This window comes from Eleginops maclovinus, chromosome 21, assembly GCF_036324505.1.
Source record: "Eleginops maclovinus isolate JMC-PN-2008 ecotype Puerto Natales chromosome 21, JC_Emac_rtc_rv5, whole genome shotgun sequence".
NCBI classification, from domain to species: domain Eukaryota; kingdom Metazoa; phylum Chordata; class Actinopteri; order Perciformes; family Eleginopidae; genus Eleginops; species Eleginops maclovinus.
Window position 1 is genome coordinate 10,724,040 of NC_086369.1, and position 22,073 is coordinate 10,746,112.

General features: G+C 42.5%; 1 protein-coding gene across 4 annotated transcripts in view; it reads left to right on the forward strand.

Moving 5' to 3' along the window:
* The window catches only part of mpp7a (MAGUK p55 scaffold protein 7a), a 128,070-nt gene extending 106,421 nt beyond the window's left edge, over nt 1–21,649 (forward strand). For all 4 annotated transcript variants that reach the window (XM_063912857.1, XM_063912860.1, XM_063912861.1 and 1 more), the window contains 6 exons: nt 418–588; nt 7,500–7,580; nt 10,991–11,084; nt 13,355–13,463; nt 14,686–14,829; nt 19,325–21,649. In XM_063912857.1, coding sequence (XP_063768927.1) covers nt 418–588; nt 7,500–7,580; nt 10,991–11,084; nt 13,355–13,463; nt 14,686–14,829; nt 19,325–19,504 — 779 coding nt within the window. In that variant the 3' untranslated portion in view covers nt 19,505–21,649. The remainder of the gene's footprint in view (nt 1–417; nt 589–7,499; nt 7,581–10,990; nt 11,085–13,354; nt 13,464–14,685; nt 14,830–19,324) is intronic.
* Nucleotides 21,650–22,073: the final 424 nt, after the last annotated feature.

Consider the following 22,073-nt stretch of genomic DNA (forward strand, 5'->3'; position numbering starts at 1 on the left):
TTATATAGCTTTTCATAAATATTTAAGACATAAACCTCCCTAAGACTAGAATAGAAGAAAATTGAAGTCTACTGCATGTCACCAGAAGTTAGACTTCGAGCTCCAGGGAAACAGTTTGGCCCGGTTTAAGTTGTTCTTCTTTCACCTACAGCAAAGATAGAGGTCATAAAACTGAGCTGCACAATACAATATGAGGTATTGGATATGGAGCTGTGGAGGTGTGTGCCAAGACGCTGAAACGACTATAAATCGAACTGCACAGCTGCGCCAATGTGTGTACATATATGTGTCTGAATTTAGAAACTCCTCATAGAGACACACACGGACACAAAGATCTTTGTGTCGGCGAACATTTTAGATTAATGTGTCTCTTTCTGTCTCCTCTCCCTTCCTGTCTCTTTTCATCCTGACCTCCAGCTGGTTTCAGGAGGAGCTTCCGTCTGAGCAGGAGGGACAAGAAGACCAACAAGAGCATGTACGAGTGTAAGAAAAGCGAAATGTACGACATGGCTGACGTGCCGACGTACGAGGAGGTCACCCCGTACCGCAGGCAGAGCGGTGCTAAGCACAGGCTGGTGATCCTAGTAGGTGAGTTAAAAAAAAGCTGGAAAAAAATGACAATATCAATGCTTACCTCACACTTTGGCACCATAGATTTTAATACATTTCCTCACACACAAGCATGGTGACAAATACAGTTAACAGAAATGACTGTGACTCAGTTTCGCAGCTCTAGAATCCCAAGGTGGCCTGGCCTTGTCCTTCCACGACCCCCAAACCAGAAATAAGTTTCCCAATGCGGGGCCTTACACACAGTCATTCCTCCTTAAATTAAAATTTTAGCACCACAAGGAATCGACAGAGCAGACCTCGTATTAATCAGTCACATTTAGTTCTTTCATTTACTGCACTCACTTTCAATCTCCTTTCAATTTGTCGAGCCCGTGGAATTGTTAACACTTGCTTCGAGGAGACCTTCCAAAGAGCTTTACAACGTGCCATGGTCTTGAAATGAATTTAGCGGCTCCTCGTTCGGTATTTGTGGTGAAAAGAAGAGCTTTGCCAGTGAGTGGCGGAACAATATGCTAAGCCAGGTGCAAAAGTTAAGACTTAAATCTTTCCCAGGACCAACTGTACCGTCAGTGAGCCTTTTCCAGGTTTCTCTTTTTAGGTTGTGTTACTCCATTGTGACAAAAATGGAAAGAATGTCCCAGACTCGGATGGAACAAAACATTCCCTAAATTTTGATTCCTTCCAATGTATTTCCATTCATCAAGAGAAGAAATGTACCGTTCCATGATTTAGTTTTTTATTTCACACAATCTGACAGCAAATTTGAAACATTTGTGGGGTTAATTTTAAAAATGAACACCACTGGCAACAAGGTCTTTCTCTTTTCTTTTTTATTTCTCACTCTCACGCATGCTCTCTGTAGAGTTGAGCTCTCTCAGCCTGATTGAACAGGCCTTGGTTCACTTGAAAAAAACGCCACGCAGAGCATGGACTTCATCAGGCGTGTTGCTAATTAGCTAGCCCATTTTCCTGCCTGCATGTCACAGCCTTACACAGAGGAGGCTGAGCCTCCCCCACCTGTCATGCTAATGTAAATATTTTCAATTAAAGTCCATAATTTTCGAGGACAACCTATGGACAATTTCACACGTAATGAAGCGAAGGACCAAGGAAAGATCTGCTTTATGTTTCTCTGCCTCCCTCTCTCCTTCTTCCTCTCCCCGGAGCCTCTTGATTTTTCTTATTCGTAAAAACCTTTTTTCTAGCCAATGCTTTTCTGTGTAACTGCCCTTTCCTCCTTCTGTTCAGGGGTGAGACACTTTATTCCTCAATGTACGGGCATGTGTTCTCAACATTCTTCACTTAATTTTTTGAAGCAATTCCCAACATCAAACCTGTACTCTGGCCATTTTCAATTTTCACCCAGAGAGTCGACCATTAGCAGCACATTTGCAGTTTATCATGTACACACCAGACATTCCGTTGTCCGGTAATTACCGGACATTGGCCGGGAAAAAAAATAAATGTCCGAGAAAATGAAATCTCACCGGTCAAAGTGTCCGTTTGAAATTGACTAATAATCCCTCTATCTAACTCAATTTGATTTTCAGAATAATACTACCATTTAGGCTAAGTCTAATGTAGTAACACAGTAGCCTATTAGAATAAAATAATTTAACCTAACAGGCCTACAAATACATCGGAAGGTGTATGGCGTGTGATTGGCCCACGAGCGTTTGCGTGCAGCAAAGATTCTACCGCGAAAAGCGTAAACATGACAACCACTTTGTTTATTGAATGCGGCTAGCGTCTTCTGCTAACAAACAAATAGGCTACGTCGGCTATTGTTAAAATATGGCCGGTCCCAGGCAGAGTAGCCTTAAAAGTTTTTTTCTGAAAGATGCGACGACTCCAGATGCGACTCACAAGAGAGGTGCTGCTGCTGCTGCTGCTGCTGCTGATGATGACCGGTCTGTGCACGTCAAGACCGTTGATATAACTTACGTGTAGCCTATTGTTGGGCTGTTAAAAGTCTTAATTGTATGTGGGTAAGGGGGATTAGTTTATTAAACTAAATAGAAATATTTGTATTTATTTTTTATTTGTTTGATATATATGGAAGGATGATTGGTTCATCAGATACGTCTCTTAAAATTAACTCGGGCACCTCGTGCAAATAACGCACGGGGTCGTTTGCGCAATAAGTGTTCACGTAATTATTTGAAAGTAAGGCCAATAAATGTGTTAAATTATTTTTGTGTGTCAAATTGTCATTTTGTAAGCTACTAGTCTACTTCAAATGTTTCTACACTAGCCTAATTAGGAACGATGGAATATTTGACCGTGGTGTTATCAAAATGTCCGGAAGGTGAAACCTCGGCCGGTCACTTTGACCGGCAGATTTTTTTTCTAACGGAAACCCTGGTACACACGTATGCCATTGATTTTATAAACACAGGTATTTTGAAACAATGTGTTCTTTATTACAGACAAAGGCAGTAATAAGCTGGCGGCTCGTGTGTAACAGGCGACTGTGGATTTTCTAAGCTGAAATTACTGTTGTCACCGGGAGCCTAAGCAGCTTTAGCTAGCCAGCTAATTAAGCTAACAGTAGCTCCATGAATTGCTTTTTTAAAAAGTGTGTTGTCCTGAATTTGTTGTGTTTCCAGCCAACTTATATTGAATTAACAGCACTGTTGAAGGGGCCTTAACTAGGAATTATATTGATACATAGGGCCTACATGATTTGACAAACACAACAAACTAGTAAGCTGACAACATGGCTTTGCTTCCTCACATGCTAACAAAAAGAAACTCATGTTAGAGCAGATCACAGTTCAATGCATTTCTGCTCTTTTGTGTTCCTTTACAAATTGACCTTATGGGCATTACTCATACTACAGCTGATACAGCCTTAACATGTGGAGAAGCTTAGAAATGAGTTGGCGGGGAGGTTAAGCGGATGGTCACTGTACATTAATACTTCAGAGAAGACAGAGTAAGGTCTGCATTATTGCATATAGGACACAACCCTCTACCTTCACACGACCTCGGCAAACTCAACCCCCCCCACCACCACCACCACCACCCTTTTTATATCAAACATCCCCCTTCTCAAAGATTTTCAGGAATCCCAAAAGGCGTTTCTTCATTTATGTGGACGCACGTGTCACAGTACCCACTAATGAATGACCTGCTGCCTACCTCTCGCACAGAGTCTGAGATCTGTTTCAAAGACAAATCAAGATGCTTATCTGGTTCTTATACTTATAATCAGGTTTTAAATCAGCCAACAAAAATACAATTTACATACTGCATGAATAGTTTGATTCAACCACTGATAGCTTTGAAAGAAATCTGATTACCTAACCTGACAAAATGGTTTTGCTGATTCCCACATTTCCTTGTAACTTGACACAGTAAGATTTTTGATTAACTGGAAGTTTGTGGTTTAGCTACAACGCCTTTTATATACACCTATGCCCAAGTGAATGTTTATGTGGTCTCCTGATTTAACTCCTTAAATGTAGTAGCAGTGCATTGTAAATGACTTTTGGTAGCCACATTGCACCACTGTCATCCTTTAAATGTGGTAGCAGCACAGCCAGTACTATAAGTAGTGCTGTAATATACACTGCCCTGAATGTGAGGCAGGCCGGGACGTTAGGGGCCGGGTCAGGGCTCTGGGGCTCGGAGCCGGGCCTCGTTGGGCCTGGCCTTTGCCTCTTAAAGTACGAACTACATGCGTTTCGCTCCACGGTTGGCCTGGAGGTTATTAAGCTCGCGATATTAAAAGCAACTTCTCTAATGAGTGTGGTAATGAAATCTGACACTTTTACTAGCATAGCAATCTGCGAGGCCAGAAGCACCGCAAGAGGGCCAGCGAGAGACACAAATGTAGGGAGAGAAAAACACATAAACACAATAAATAAAACCGGCAGCTTCATCCCAAAAAATTAATATGCCTTTTTTAATTGTGGAGTTGAAATTTATAACTTTGCTGTTGTATTGAGGCATTGTTAAAGACAAACAATGCACAAAGAGGTGGCGTGTTTAAGGTTAGACGGTGGAACGGGACCACAGGGCACAGCTTCTGCTTGTAAAAGACCCGGTGGTGGTCCTGTTAGGCCCCCTTGGCAGGCAGTGGTACAGCTGGAATAAGCTTTAATCGCCATCTGAGGTATTCTGATGAAGGCCTGCTGCCGTGCATCATTGATATCACAAGTGGCGAGCAAGGGAGCGATATGTAAGGTGAAAATGTTTTTACGAGTGTGCAGAAGTGGGGCCGTTACTCATACGAAGGGTAGCAGAAATGTCTCTGTTAGTCCCCTGCGCCGGGGCCTTAATATCTACGCTTACATTCATGCAAACAAGCTTGTGTGGAGGTTTGTGGCCTGCCGGGAGGACTGTCCACACTACTGCGATAGGGTTCATAAAAGAGCCTCTTTTACAACGCTCTGCCACCTTCAGCACCTACAACAACATTGGTCCACGGCCTTGTTCAAACAGCCCGCCACATTCCTCCCGTGCTCCCGAAACAAATTTGAAATGAACTCCATTTCCTCATCTTAATAAATCAACCACTCTCTCAACCCCCAGGTACTCTGACTTTTTTCTCCTCAGTGAAAAACTCCCGAGCTAAGATTGATCGCTGTCTTCTCTTGGCCATGTGCTTGTTTATGAGAGACGGTAACCACAGAATGCTTCACGCCGTCGGTCCAAAGAGGGTCAGGGTTCTTTTCTCATTTTTTAAAAAATTTATTCACAGTGAAAGCGCGCTGAGGAAACAGCTTTTATCACTTACAGCAGTCAAACCATGTGTTTCTTGGTGCAGAAGTAAAAGGAAAGCATGGGGTGTGAATTTGTCTGTGTGTGAACGCTACCCTATTCAGAGATTATGCCTAAAGGAGCCCTGTTGTCCACACATATTTATCAGGTTGTGGATCACTCTGAAACCAGCCTGCTTCACACCTGATGAAATATAGAGGCAAGGTGAAGATGGAACAAGAGGAAACAGGAGTACTTCCCTGCTAGAAATATAAAGCTTGTCATTTTCAACCTTTTTTTTTTCTTTCCACCTCATCCGCATCGCTGAGTGAACTCATTGTCCGTTTGTTTTAGAGGAGCAGCCTGCTAAACACATTTGCCTGGAGAAACGAATTTCCAAAAGGCTTCGATGCTATTGTAGTGCCTGCCCAGAACGTCAGGCATGTGAGGAATCTCGAGCCCAGATCAAGCGCTGTCTCTAAAAATCCACACACAACACTGAAACGCAGAGCTGTGCACTTGTTACTCCAAAACTGATTTCTTGTCCAGTTTATCGAAGACACTGATGCCAGTCAGTGCAAATAAGGATGATGTAGTACTCATGTAACAACCACTTAAATACTGGAGAATAGCGTTCAGACACAGAAAGCACAAAAAGAGACAGAAGGAAACGGACCTCAGAACCAAAACCAGTGTAAACAACTTTCTGGCGCATTGTTTTTGTGTTCCTTAATATCAAAATTGAATTACCTTGCTCAGTCTGATTGAGCTTTACCATATCCACATGTTGGAGGGTTTGCCATTAAATCCGACCCATTGCCTCAGATTTCCCACTGAGGAATTGATGGAAAGTCCAGCTGACTTGCGACAATACGTGGAAAAGGCTTCCTCACTTCCACTGTGTACCTATATTAAAGGTTTAACGTTCCGCCAAACTCCAGTGAAAAAACGTGTGTTTAATTGTTACAAAGTGACCTGTAACTGTAGAATACCCGTGACTTTGTCTTATGAAATCAATTATCTTTGCTCCAAAGGCTTTTACTGCATCTATTGTGTTTTAATTTAATCTTAAATTAAATTTACACCGTGGTGAATTGAATCATTATTACATTACATTACACAAGAGAAAAGGAACATCAGCTAAGAAAACTACGAGAACTATTTGTATGAAATCATTTAAAATAAAAGAATAAGGTTAGAAATTAGGGATGTGGGCTTAAAAGAAAGTGTTACAAATCATACGGACAGTATACCAAATAATATAAGAAAGAATACACAGATAAACTCAAAGTAATATATTCCGATATAATAAAAAGCAGTGTTTGATATGCAACACCTTTTTATATCATAACTGTCATAGTAATATAATCGTGGACCATTTGCAGTTCTACTCTTGTAAAGTAGTCTAATCTTGTGTTTACTTTTATGTAAAGAGACAACGTACCGATTGAAAAGTGTAGCTCTGAGCTGAATACAGGTTTACCATGTATTGAATTTGTCTTAGAAACTGAGAAGTTAGAAAGAGTTTTGAAGACATGGTTGTTTGCCAGGTCGGTTCCCTCCCTGCTCAACCCTTTCTCTGGACATCTTCAAGTCCACCCTGAAAACTCATCTGTTTGAGAAAAGCCTTCCAACCTCGGTTACTCATCCCCCTGCACTCACAAACACACACATCGCCTCGCCTGCCTTCTGTCTCCTGCTCTGTTTTCTGTGTAGTCCCAGGTTGTTCGGTCCCAGAGTGTGTGTTTTGTTCCCTCTGTATAAACGTACTCAGGTTTATGAAAGGTGCTTTATAACTGTAAGTTATTATAATTAGTAATGGGGAGTCTGAACAGTTGCATTATGGGAAGTGTCGGACCAATAAAAGCGAATACAAATAAGGATATATTTCAGTTTTGCTGCGTAATTTAGATTATGATTTGTCTTTGGGTCTATTTTTGACTCGATATTCCCAGATGAATCTATTGGTACTGTAATAGTGTATTCGTAGTGATTATAGTTTCATTAAAGCAATATATGCAGCGTATTGGGATATAATATGTTTAATTTTACAGCAAATTATGAGAAGCCCAGGTGTTCCTTATAACCCTAACGAGGTCACTCGACAGGGAGTGGAGGACCTTCAGCGTGGCTGCCTGTCCCTCTGCACTGATTGAAGAGAGGTGCCGATGGACTCTGTGACTTCTGTAAGATTCACATGTGCTTCTGTGTTCGTACAGGACCCACAGGAGTCGGCTTGAATGAGCTAAAGAGGAAACTGCTGATCTCAGACCCCCAGCACTTCAGTGTGACCATCCCACGTAAGTACCCTCCAGTCCACATTATTGAATTAGCGTCTCCCCAGTGATGAAGTCATGTGTCTGTCTCATCTTTCCTATCCATTTGTCTTACGTGGGATGTCTTTTAACAAAACACCATTTGGCCTTTTCCTACATGCTGCATTTATACCTGCTTATTAGAAAGACTGGTGCATTGTGGGATATTCTTTATGTTCATCTGAAAATAAAAGGATTTAAAATGAGGTTGTATTTTTAAAGGGGCCCTTTTATGCTGTCTTGGGGTTTCTCTTTCCCGTAGTGTGCTATATAGGCTTTTGTGCATATAAATGGTCTAGATCCCAAAATACACTCCCGAAACGCCTCCCTTGGACTTCTTTGTTTTCACATCTGTGGCATAGTGACATCACTACGTATCATTAGCGTTTCTATTGGCTAATGCTCTGACACACTGTACGTGACAGGCTAAGGGGCAGGACATCTCTAAGTGGTTGCCCAATCCCAACAGAGCCAGCCAGCCAAACAATCAGAGCGGACTTGGCTCTGGTTTCAGACAGATGGTGGAAAAAAAACTAAAAGCAGGCAGTATGAGGAAAATAAAGAGCTGTTTGTACACTAAAGCATGTAAATATTCACAGTAAAGGCAAAAATTACAAATACAAAACCTGGAAATGAGCATAAAAGTGTTAATTAATGCTCAGATTTTGTATTGTATCTCTTGTTTAAGACAGAACATATGAAGCAAGTGAAGAAGCAAATGTTATTTTTATTTCGCACCTACAGATACTGTAGATTTTAGAAAATTGTACTCTTTGTTATTTTGACTTTTATCCAAATAATAGGTTTTCACAAGGCCACCGGGACATTCAGGCAGAAACCTTTATCACCAAGATTTAGTCAGACTTTTCCTGCAGTAAGTAGCTCTCACTCTTACTGCTACGATCTCAGGACAACTTACTGTAAACATCCAGATTCTCAGAATGATAGAATAAGTGTGAAAGATTGATGGTGTTGGTGAGCTGCGGGTGTCGAGAGTAAGGACCCTTCTCAAACATTAGATAACTCACACTGCAGCTCTATTCTCAGGGGGAATAAGTGGCCTCCCTCTCTCAATCCGTGTGTCCCTTAGAAGCTTCTTGCACACCTGTCTCCGAAACAAACACGTTGGAAACACACAAACAGATTCCAACCGCACTGGGTTTAGCAACAAATCATAATAACCACTTTAGGTGAAGGATGTTTAGTTTACATGTTCCAGTCTACTCTTCACAATGTGTGAGAGGGCTTGTGCTGTTTGAGCGATGAAGGTCCAGTCTGACTCACACACACACACACACACACACACACACACACACACACACACACACACACACACACACACACACACACACACACACACACACACACACACACACACACACACTGTCTGGCATTGACACTCAGGGTACGGCAGCTCCTCTCGAGGCCCAGGCGGTAGTTCCTCCTCCCCTGTAATTGTCAGCTTTTCACAGTCTGCCTGACAGGCTCCGAGTGATGGAGGAAACTGAGTTTTTCTACCTCCTGAAGACAAGACATTCCACTGCTTCATAAATTGGCACCCAGCTTCTCGCTCTACTTTCTTTTTCAGCTTATTTATCACTTTCTTTCTGTCGTTTGCGGTCTGTTTCCTCCGCTCCCTCCTCCGTGTTTCTCCTTTTAAGGACCCAGCGAGAGAGCAATCCAACGAAATAACTTTCCTAACCAAGCTTTTATATTTATTTGACGTCCTCAAGCCAACACGCTGGGACGAATAACTCTTTTAGTTTTAAATTTAAGCAGGGAAATGGCACTAGGAATAGCGTACTTACCACCTAGGGCTTGTAGGGAAACTGCGACATGACTTTGAGGAAATACCGGCCTACTAATATTAATTTTCCTGTTTGTTACATGCCATGTGGCAGAATTAATCCCGAAGTCTGACATTTGAAATGTCCCCAGTATTAAAATCCCATCGATGGGGCCGTATTTCCACTGGGCATGTTAATTGTTCTCAAATGTGACCTGTGATGCTGTGTTTAATAGAGCCCAGACCGCCTGATGCTGACTATAGAAGACGTATGGCACAAGTCCTGGCTTGAGAGGAAAGACATTCGGAAAGTATCTCCTCTCCCTCCTCTTTAGTGTTTGATTGCTGCCAATAGACACATGGATGTGTTTAACACTTGCTGTTGTTTCGGATTAAGCCTGAAAGCGTTACCCCTTTTTTTTGGGGTAATTTGAAAACCGGAGCTTTGGAGACCACCGGCTTGTGGCTCTGGTTGAATTTTTGTCTCTGCTTGTCGCTGCAAAATGTAAACCAGCCGTCTCCGAAACACAAGGAGCATTTCAATAAGCCATTAGAGATGGGGGTTAAACATTTTGATTCCCATCCAAGTTTACTGATATTTTCCATGATTTGGAAATGAACGGATGCGCATTCTTTTGTCGCACTGTCATTTTTTGCTGTGCCTCAAAACAGATGCCAAAACAACGCATGGTGGAGGGTGTTAGTCAAACTACCCAAGGTGCCGTTTGGCTGCATCTGACACATTTCTGAACGGGAGATATAAGTATCTGCAGACAGGAATATTTCGTATTAATTTTCATGTTTTTCCTACTGTTGTCTAAGGCTCTTCTTCGGTGTCCTCCCAAACCCCAGTCGGATTTATGAGTGTCTTTCCTTCTCGAACAAGTGACACACTGTGTAAATCACACCAGTGGTTTTCCATAAACCCTGTAGATCAGTCTGGACCCTGTAAAGGAAAGTCTCTGGTCCACTTAGATGGCTTACTTAAACACACGCTGACAAGCAAGAACATCTTGGTCAGAGGAGAGTCGAGCAGTTTTGGTTGCAGGTGATAAAAATGTCATAGTTTGTTTTGGAGCTTGTTGGAGTGTCTGACGGGCATACACACCACCCCTCTGACCTTTGAAGCACTGAAAGGAGCCAGAGTGTGAGTCGACCCTGCGACCTTTACAAATCCTTGTCCACGTGCCGCCTCCACTGCTCATTTTACAGCGAGGCTTTACAGTTTATGGCCGAGTAAATGTAGCGACTTGATGTTAATGAGAGCTCCCAAACTCAATTACCTTCCAGCGGCTAACGGTGGCGGCTAACGCAACTGCTTCTGTTTCTGCAGCCACATTACAAGAGACACATTTAATAAGACACAGTAAACCTCGGCAGAATGTCACTTAAGTGTCTGCGTTTAGTGCTGCAGCGCTACAGGTTGTGTATTTTATGGTGCTATTACACAATAATATATACAAGGGTTGGCATGGCTCAGCGTGCTGTGTTTCAGACTTCCAGCGATGTTAATAAGGGGCTGAGTTCAGATGCTTCCAGCCCCAACAGTGAGTCACACAGTCTGGGTTTGAGGTAATCACTTTTTCTTTTTTTTTCTCCCCTCTCTCAGACACCAGTCGGGCCAAGAAGAACCAGGAGAGCGACGGCGTGGAGTACCACTTCATCTCCAAACATCTCTTTGAGACGGATATACAGAATAACAAGTAGGCACAACTCTGCATGGCAGAAGTAAAGAAAAACATGAGCACCCAGCAAAACAAAATGTTTAGCCCCCAGATTCTAATGTACATACCCTTCAGATATTCCTTTTTTCAACACTCACCATTTTAAAAAGGTACAACCTTACAAATACTACTTAAATATAACTACTTAAGTACTTCTTATGTTGTATTAGGTAATAACTATTCATTTACTTTGCTACTGTGATTATTTCCTGTAGCATTACTACTTTCCACTCAAATTAGGAAAGACTTTACAGGCCCTGTTCTTCACAGGCAGATCCATTGAGCCCAGACTGCTACAGAAGGCTTTTTCACTTTTGTTAATTTTACTATATATCTGGACCTTTGAAAAACTAGGAAGGGATAGTCTGAAAATCTCACTGTTCAGGAAGAGACATAGGGCAATAAGACACATGATAAATACATCTAGGCAAGGCCTTTCAGTGCTAGGACTTGCCATGTTTGGCCTGTTGTCTTTAGAAATGGCTTAGACCAATCATTGATCTTGATCTTTCAATATCTGATCCCTAATCACATTGGAAAGGACAACATTTATTTACATGTACATGGAACATGTATTCCAATCACTTTAAAACTATCATTTAAGTTAAGTTAAGATTATGTGCGATATGAGACCTGTCCCCCCAGTGGAAACAGCAGAATCCCTCCCTATCTGTGCTCTGTACCACTAGAGGAAGTGCAGCAGCCGGACTGGTCCTGTACTCGTTGCTGCTGCTGCCTCCCTGCTGTCGTCCGCGTCTCTGTAACTGAGTGTGAGCTGGTGTTGACTGGGCCAGGCCCTGTGTCGGTAACAGATCTCCAGACAGTGGCCCCAAGCCCTCCTGTCTCTGCTTCCTCCTTTCCTCAGGCGCTCTCTGTGAACGCAGCCACACCACAGGGCCCGCCTTGGCATTGGTGGCCAACAAATAGAAATGTGAGTTGTAATAGTCATGAGAATGATGGATGCCTTCTCTGCCGGTCTCACACAAACTGGAAAGGGAGGAGAAGATACTCTGTAGGGTGAAGATACAAAACATTTATGCACGCAAACTCAATGCATATGACATGGAGGGACGCCTGTGGTGGTGAGGGCATATAGAGTGTCAGAGCATGCACAGGGAAGAGGGGAAAGGGGGGGGGGGGGGGGGTGTATATTTAGGCCATGTTGCGGTGCAGGTCGAGGCATGCAATGTTTTTTAGGGAGTCGGAGGGGTGAGTGACAGAGCTGTGATGTGGGATGGATGCGTGGGACACTCCACGTTGAAATTACAAGGCAGCCTAGCAGACGAGGAGTGAGATGAACTTGTTTGCGTTATGCCTCATCGCATGCAGCGGGAACAATGCAGAAATAAAAGGTCTCGGAATTGAAGCCACAACAACGTCTGTTTAGCCTGAACAACTTTCCCAAGGGAAGCCCTGTTCGTTGTCAAAATGGCAACAATACATACTATAGCCAACCCTATATTGGCATGCTTTACTATAATCTATATTCCTTATATGCTTGACGACTAACAGCGCAGAATTCTGTAAGGTGTGAGTTTTTAAACGCAGGCTACTGTAAGCTCTTAAATTATTTTCCCCATAACCGAACATAGGTTTGTCAGAGACCTAATCCTCCTCTCTTTAAAAAAAAAGCTGAGTAAAACTTTCTTACATGGGCAATTACCATAAAACGTTCTTTTTACATCAGTCATTCTGTCCGACGCTAGTCATGAGCAGACTGCAGGCATACCACACACTCCTATTAGCTTCAAATTCTTTCCACGTAGTTACTCTCCTCGCAGGCTTTTTTCCTCCATGTTTTCAGCTAAAAATACACCGGTGGCTTTTTTCCCCATGACAGCTGATTTGTGAGAAAGAGGGGGGAAGATTATCTGGTGTGTTTGTTTGCTCGCAGTTACTAAAACCCTGGTGGATTAAAAGAGGGTAGAGTTTGGCATTCAGGGGCTTTGTGGTTTTTCTAGAACAAACAGGTGTTACTGATTGAACGTGTTGCGTAGGAGATTACAAAAGAACACACTCCGTACAAAACGTCTGCTTTTTAAGTTCAGTATCTTCTGTCCGTGGTTGAGAGAGTAATCCTGCTGTCTCTGTGGATTTGTAGGGGGTTTTATAAATCATTATTCTTCAAATGCTGACACAGTCTACCAGATTAGCACGAGACTCTAATGTTACTCCCGAGGGACTTAAGTGTGTTTTACTTACTTGACAATCTCATCTCCTCTCCCCTTTCAATGTCTTTCCCCTCTCAGGTTCATCGAGCACGGCGAGTTCAAAGGGAACTACTACGGGACAAGTCTAGACTCGATACGATCCATCCTGTCCAAGAACAAAGTGTGCCTATTGGATGTCCAGCCCCATGTGAGTGACACGAACCCTTTCTCATCATCCCATCATTTGTATTTCTTTTCCTATCAAAGCAGATCCCTCCCATCCCTGGATGTTCCTTAGGCCTTGGCTCCTTTCTAGGTTACCAAAGTGGGTTATAAAGGGGGCATTCTGAGGGAGCAATTACCGCTAATTTCCTCTATTTGAAGATTTCCTCTTGGGCTTATGTGTCTTGGGTGGTGGCGATCAGACCCCACACAAATGGCCCGATTCCCATTAGTCCAGGGCCGGGCCCCCGTATCGCACTGCATCTGCCCCACCGGCTCCTCTCTGTTTGTTTTCGCTCAGTGGATAATGGCAGGCGTAAATACACCATTATATAGATTAGCCTGGCAGCTTCTCAAACCACCTTGGCCTGAGCGGCGATGAGAGTCAGCCCCAGAGCTCGGGGCTGAAGTGTGTGGGAGAGAGAGTCTGCAGATCTCATGTGGGCGTGTGTACATTTACGTATTTCTATTTTTTTTGTTTTTGGCATACATCTGTGGTGTTGTGCAAGCCCGTTCTCCAGGGGTCAGATCGGTGGCAGTGTCAAAGCGTGTTATTGCCCCCATGCTGACTTGTTGAGCGGCCGATGAGAGCTGAAATAAATGTTTCCCAGTGGTTCCTCTGCTGCCCCTCCTTTTGGCTTTTTAATCCATCTTCCTATCAGTTGTGGGTTTGGACCCACTGCGTATTAGCACTGTGGGAAGCCCTGATCGCGGTGCCAGAACCAGGGGAGGGCCTGAAGCCTGACGCCACCACTAACCAGCTCTGACCTCTCCTCTACCTCTTGAGAACCAGATTGGCGGCGTTGTGTCGTGCAACTGTCCCCAGAGGAGGCAGTGCAGATGTGGACAGGAATGTATCCTCTGCTATCTTCTAAAAGATACACCACATGTGCTACAAAACCAGAGGCCTGCTGTTCGTCTCACCCACCCTTACCCCGAACAAGTGGTTGCCATTCCTTTTGGCTTTTAATTATATAAAACACAACTACCCAGTGTCATGAGATGTGACCAGAAAGGCCAAACGGTTTTTTCCTACTATCAACACATTATACCCTAACCTCTATTTTTGAACCCACTGCATTAAAATAAACTAATGGTCTGTCCCCTATTTATTCAGCTCATGATTATAAGGTTAATAAAGCATTATTCACTTACTCTCCTCATCTTGCTTTTATATTCAATATTCTTTCCCTGTTTTCTCTCTTCAGACCATAAAGCACCTGCGGACGGCCGAGTTCAAACCCTTTGTGATTTTTGTGAAGCCTCCCAGGATCGAGAGATTGAGGGAGACCAGGCAAAGCGCTAAAATGATATCAGGCAAGGACGACAAGGGAACTGCCAAGCCATTCACGGTAAGAGAAGAAACACTGAATTTTACAACGTAACATGTTGTTTGGAGTCCTTTAAAGTGTCTAGCGTAACAGATGGGTCAGCTTTGCCTTGATTTAAATGTACTTTTCAGTGTGTTGCCCTGTGCTTGTGCTCCCAAACTGGAGGATATTTGTTAATGCTATTTAGATGAGTGTTAAATGGAAGTTTAACGACCCCCATGAAGAAATTGGATCACTATAAAAGAAGTGCACATTAAATAAGGATAAAGGGTGATATTTAACATTCAGCCAGAGAGCAAATGTACAACAGATAAAGTGTAAGAGTCATATAAATTGTATTGTCTAAATCTGACATTCCTACAAAAAGGTCCGTCCGATGGAGGGTGTAGCTAGGGAACAAACAGTCGAAATAATTTGATGGTGTAACAGCAGGAAGAAACACTATCTGGACCCTGTGTGTTCCATGTGTATGTGTGTGTGATGAGGTCATCCTTCGCACACCTTAACCTGCTCCGACGCAGATGAAATCAATTTACCATTGTGTGATGCTGCTGTGAAGTCGCCGCGTGGGGGGGTGGGGGTGTGGGGGGTTTAAGGGTAGATGATGGTTTTCCCAGCCCCGTCGCCTGCGGTGAGCGCGTGTCTCGCTCGCCACAGGCAGCGCTAAGGCCAAGACTCCGGGTCAGCAGCACACTGCGAACGGCCCGACGGGACACCGTGAGGAGCTGAGAGACTGTCAGAGCGGAGGCAGACTTGCACCGAGAGGAAGGAGGGGAACAGTGGAGAGGGTGATGTGTTGTGAGCTGTTCCGCAGGTGTAGATCCAATATGGCACACAGCTGGAGTATAATCAATGATTTATATATTTCTTCATTGAAAACATCTGTAATATTAATACTACATTGTATTTATTTAGCACTTCTCCATAACTGTACATGTTACTTATTGGACATGTAATACATTCAATACTGTGGAGTATACCCACTGGAGCAATATGTGGTGAGGTGCCCAAGGACACAGCGAGATGCTGTAGTGGGGGTCAATCAGCGGATATCTGCGCACTATCCCACTGAGCCACGGCTGCCCTAATAAAGATTTTTTTGGGCAACCAGTGCCTTTTAATATAGTGCAGTTCAGAAAAGGAGATACAGAGGGAAGACGTGCGGCAAAGGCACCCGGATTCGAACCTGGGTCCACCGCATGGGGTTCAAACCCCTGTATATGGCCGCCTGCTCTACCCACTGATCTATACGACGGCCCACTTCAAGGATTTTATACACAAAACCTTAGAGTGAAATAAATACATCATATCCTGAGAAAGAAAATGCGTGTATTAATTATTATATTGTAAGTATTCATTGCGGTTGGAATTATAAAGATCTTGAAGACCAAAACTTAAATCCCACCCAAAGAAAATCCGTAACAACATTCCCTCTTAAGTGGTGACGTCATGTTGTTTGAAAAAATGTTTCACAAACTATTCAAGACAAGTAGGGATGAATTCAAAAAGATGAATTCTGATAAGAAGACGTGGACACAGAATCAGAATCAGAAATACTTTATTCATCCCAAACTGGGAAACTTTCACCAATCAATTGTATTTATTTATATAATCATTATGTATTCTCAGTCTTATTTCTTGGGCTTTCCCAGAGACACCCTCCCCCTAAATGTGTTGCTTTCTTTTGGATATTTTAGTTCACTCTCAAACCTTTAAGAACCGAGTCAGCTGGCGTGAGTCCAACAGTGAAATATCATGTTGCCTCTGTCTGCTCCAGAGAACAATGAGCTGAAGCTGTAAGAAGCATGATGATTCCTAACAACCCGTACTGTGGCTGTACTTACTGTCCGTTTGCTGCCTTCTGCTCTCTCAAGTAATACAAATACACGTCTGTAGAACTGTGTGACAAGCACGCATATTTCAAGGGGGAAAAAAACAGGTTCTGTGTAAATGTTCATGTACACTGACAGGACGTAAGCCACCTCAGATTTGCTATTAAAGGCTCTGAAAGAGGAGCTGTTGTTAGGTGAGTCGTCTCAGACATATTGTATCCTCTGCCAGCTGTATATTCTGTCAGAGAGACAGGTCTGCTTTAATGATAAAAACTGAGGAACACTCAGATCATTGTTTCAGCTGAGCAGTCTGACTTTAACCCCATTAGTTTGAGCTGGAAACGATTCAAAGTTTGTAAGCACAATGTAGAAACAACCAAACACTGTCTGATTAAATGTTAAATTCAGGCTTAGTGCAGAGAATCACACATCTGAATACTCTTTCTGAGGATCTGCTTGATTAAAACTTGTATTGTTTTTTTTAAAAGCACCCAGGTGGGTTTTATTGGGATCAAGGAAGCAAGTTTCCCGCTGGGGTCGAAGTGTGTGTGGCTCCTTTAAAAGATTACACGAGAGGCTGACACTTCTCATAAGGCACATTTTCCACTCCAGACAGAATTTACAGTAAAACGAATGCTGTAAAATCTTGAATATATTAGATACAAAGAAACCCATAAAATCCTGGTATTGATTAAAAACCTGCCGTTTACTCAGCGTGGACAAACATTAGTGGTAAAATGAGCGCTAATAGCCTCGTATTGTGGAGTGAAAACATGTTATTTATCTGTGCTCGATAAGTACTTTAACACACAAGACGCTACATCATCTCATGTGGAAATTAAGCAATCTAATGGCAGTGGGGATAAATGAGCTTTTTCTTCTCCAGCTTGGCCCTCGAGAAGTGGCATCAGCTCAAACTACCCTCTGAGGAGAGCGATCCAGCACGGATGAGCGCACGCCAAAGAATATCTACTTGCTGCTTCTTGCCCAGCTTTCCATTCGCCTCTCTTACCTTCATTATATTCTTCCGCCCCTTTATTTCTACTACATCGATCTTATTATTCTCCTCCTTGATTCTCTTTCCATGTCCCTGCCCAGCTCGCGGTCCCTAAAGCGGCATCCTGCTGTGATTAATGTTCTTTTTACCTGGAATGGCCTAACTAGACACAGACGTCCCTCATGGACATGGAAACATTAACACAAAGCAGTCTCCCAAGTTCATGTAGCTGCAAGGACAGGTCACAGGGGTTGTCTACCTGGCGATGGACACAATGGTCATTTGTAAGTCCAGCAGTAGAAGTCCTGAGGGGACTTCGGTCCAGATGAGAGAGAAAATAGTCTTGCTGTGGAACAATTTTTTTCCACAGATCTACAAACCTTATGAGCCACTCCTTAAACCACGGCCTGATAAAACTATCACATGTTCCTCCAAAAAAGACAAAAGGCTACGGGACGTCGTCCCCTAAGAAAACAGACCGGCCGTTTTGAAATTCAGCGCAAGTGAGTGTTTATATTTAGCCGCGCAGCTAATCCATAATGAAGCGGAAAACCACCAGAAACATTCTAAAGTAACTCCTGGCTAGAAGAAGCGTCTCAAAAAAAGGACGTTTACACTTTAACTAGACGGTGTTTATGTGCGTACACATTGCATGCACACTCAGCCTGTTTGTGGGTGTGTGGGCCTATATACAGTTTGTGTGTGTGTGTGTGTGTTTTTGAGCTCATGTGCATGAATGTGCACCTGTGTGTATTTATATGTGTGTGTTTGGCACCAGGGGTTCACTATAAAACCATATCTGTCCAGAAATCTAAAGTTGAGTTTTCCCAGTAAAAACATGAGGCTAAATCGGGGGCGCCCACACAGCTGACACCAGAAAGCCTCAGAGGGACCATCGTGGAGAGATACCTGCATGAATACAGGAGCCCCAGATAGGCAGTATTTACTCCCACCCTGATAAAAATATGTTATTTGGCTATTCCTCACAGTTGGAGTATGGTTTTATTCTTTACACTGCACAGCTGATTTGCATATTGACCTGAAAAACTCTGCTCCTGACTGGAAGACTCCTGGTCAAAGCTGTCAGTGCAATCAGCTCATGCTACTCCTATTTTAGATGCGGCTAAGCTAACTCTAACCCAGTGTGTGCATCCCTCAGTCACTACCCCTGCAGCCTTTCTAGTCCAATATTCAGATACTGCTAGATCAAAGGAACAACCATTCATATAGTTGCTGTCATTTCCCCATTTCGCTTATAAAATCCAGACCAGCAATAATGTATGTTTTAAAACGTTTGCCTTTTGAAAACGGTGGTTATGCTTATTGTGAGTATATTTTCTTTTCTTTGTGAACTGGATAACTGTTTAAGGAAATGATGAAAATTCCTTGAGGTCAGGTCATGCACAGGGAGGTTTTAGTACGTGGTCGGTGCCAGGTTTCATATGTGGGTACCATGTCTCTGAGAGGTTATAACGGGTTCTGTATGGGCCACTTTGTGTTTATTTGCGTGTTCAAGGCCATGTAATTTGTGTTTACAGTATGTGGATTTGTCTCTCCTCTCTTGTTTACTGTGGCCAGAGCTTTCTCTTCGCAGCAGATAGGCTCCCTCAAGTGAACTGTTTTGCCTTTAACTTCTCTGCTTTTAATCACCTCCTCAAAATCTTCTTCTCTCTGTATTCACATGCAGGATGACGACTTCCAGGAGATGGTGAACACTGCGCAGACGCTGGAGACTCAACATGGCCACCTGTTTGAGAAGGTCATAGTCAACGATGACCTCTCGGCGGCTTTCAGCGAGCTGCGGTTGGCGTTAAAGAAAGTGGAGACGGAGACTCACTGGGTTCCGGTTAGCTGGACTCACTCCTGAGATCCACACTTAAAGAAAAGGGAAGGGCTTTGACAATAATATGCAGGTTTTTTTATATCTTTCTATGTCTGCTGTGGCTGGTGTTGGGGGAATAACGGGAATAAAATAAGGCCAGACGGCTTTGTCACCATACCTGAACTTCACAGAGCTAAAAATAATCTTTTAGCCTGAGTACAGGTTTGGTTTAGACCTCAGCTGTGGTCTGGATGCCGATCTCCAGGTCGACCAGATCTGACAGAGCTGAGGGTAAGGGCGTACGTCCAGAATACGGGTTCTGGACAAGGATCTGGGTCTCAGTCTGTGCCACAAGAGTTGGAGCTCTTGGTCCAAACCATGTGGAACGAGCTTGGACTGCCAGCACATCAGAAACAGCGCCAACCAGGTCTCCATTTTTTGTGTGTTTATAATAGACCATTAGAAACCAAAGGGATACACTTATTTCTTCTTGGTTGACAAATGTCATGCATTATGTCTGTAAAAGAACACAACTGCTGAGGGGAAAAGACGGAGAAAAAGGAAAACACCTTCTGTCTTATATTTCTGTGCTTCTATAATGCTTCCTTGACTGTTACTCCAAACACAAATATTTTCAGGTACACTCTCGAGAAAGGGCAGTAAAGTGTAATTTTATTTAAGAGATTTTAATATATTTTCTAATATCCTCCGGGTGTTTTTTTTTGCATACATTTTATAAACATATCTTTTAAAGTAACCTGATCTTAAAAATAGCAACATCTCTGACAGCTTACTACACCAGATGCATATCATCTTTCAGTAAACAGTTTGATTTCATTACCCTGGTCTGTACTTTCTCCCTACAAAGCACACAGAGAGCCATTTTATTTAGGTGTTATTCCATTTAGAAGCGTTTTGCAAATCCACCCTTCGTATGAAGGTGCCCAGCATAACAGCTTTGCCATATTATGTCCCAGAACTGGACATTTTTGGCTGTCTGCTAGAAGAAAATGGTCACAATTGTGTTTTATTAGGGTGGAGTCTTTATTTTTACTCACATAAAAAGGGCTTCAGCAAGGCTGCTAATAGAAAGTCCACAGCACACTTCCAGGGTTTTAATTAAATGCTAAGTAAGCCTAGCTGCTCCGGACTTTATGAGCATTAGACGTTTATTGCTAATTCTAGTCTCCTATTTCCAGCCTAACTTATTCATTTTTTACTCATAGGTTCTCTTTTTTACTTAATTTTCAAAGCAGCTACACATTAATCCTGGCTCTACTTTTATCATTAACAATTTAACAGCCCTGGTAGCAACATTTTACACTCTGAAAGATTAATTTGCTCACTAATTTACTTTCTTGCAGATAAAGAGACAGGAGATTGATACCACTTCATGTCTATATATTAAATATGAACCTAGAGTCAAGAGACAATTAGCTTAGCCTAGCCTAGCTTAGCGTTAAACTGGAAATGGAGAAAAACTGTTAGCCTGGCTCTTTCCTGAGTTCCGAAATATGTAGCACCTTTCAGGCTGCGGTTAAATGACCTTGTTTCTGTTTGAAGAACATTTTTGTTCATTTAGAAGTTTTAAAGATGCTCTTACACATTCTTTTTACTTGAGAGTATAAGTTTCACAATGCTTTGTCGATGCTAAGCTAAGCTAATTATCTTCTGGCTCTGGCTCCATACTTAACATACAGACATGAGAGAAGTATAGAATCTGTGTTTCTCACAACATGAAACTATTCCTGTAGTTGTGTTTTTTAAAGCTTATGTGTACTATCTTTTTTTCACTAGCTGCATGTCCAGCTCAGGTTGCATTGCCCAAATTGATTTGGTGTTCTATTCTTCTTTCACCTCCTACTCTAATATTTATAAAATAAATGTGTGTCCATTTTTAAAAAGGGTAATAGGAGTGTTCATGTTCAGTAATGATATTTTAACACCCCTCATTTGCCCCTTTAATTGATTTTTAGTATCGCATTAAGTTCCCTTTTTATATATTATTTTACTTGTTCACCCATCATATCTAAGCCCTCTGGCATCTTCTTTTTAGATCAGAACCAGATATGTACAGTCTCCAGAAAATATTTGTAATTTGTGTCTGTAAATGAAATGCTGTTGTATGAAGTTGCATTATTCTTGATAACGGCTACATTTTATATTAAAGAAAATCTAACTAAAAGTGTATTCCTAAGGTGTAAAATGAATTCCTGTGTTCAACTGGGCAAATATTGAAAGGAGGGAAGCGTGAGGTGGAAAAATATTCCAGTGTTCCTGGGATTTGTGCCATTGGGTGCCATTCACATCTCTCTTTGTTCATTTTTGGGAAGAATATTCCAGCCACATCTTTCAGCTGCCGTACAGAAGTTCTCTCTGGAGTGAACAGAGAACAGTCTTTTAGCATTTTTATAAAACATGTGAGTACTTTTCCTTAAAGTGCAATTGCCTTTGATTAATGAGTTGTAAATAGTTATTTGGCGTGAAGTTAGATTTAATAGACGTTTCTTGGAAATAAGCAGAAGAGTATGGACGCTTCCCTGCACTAATATGGATGAAATATAACATTAGTGTTTGTTTTGTGTATTCAATTAAGAGACATTAGCCTCATGTT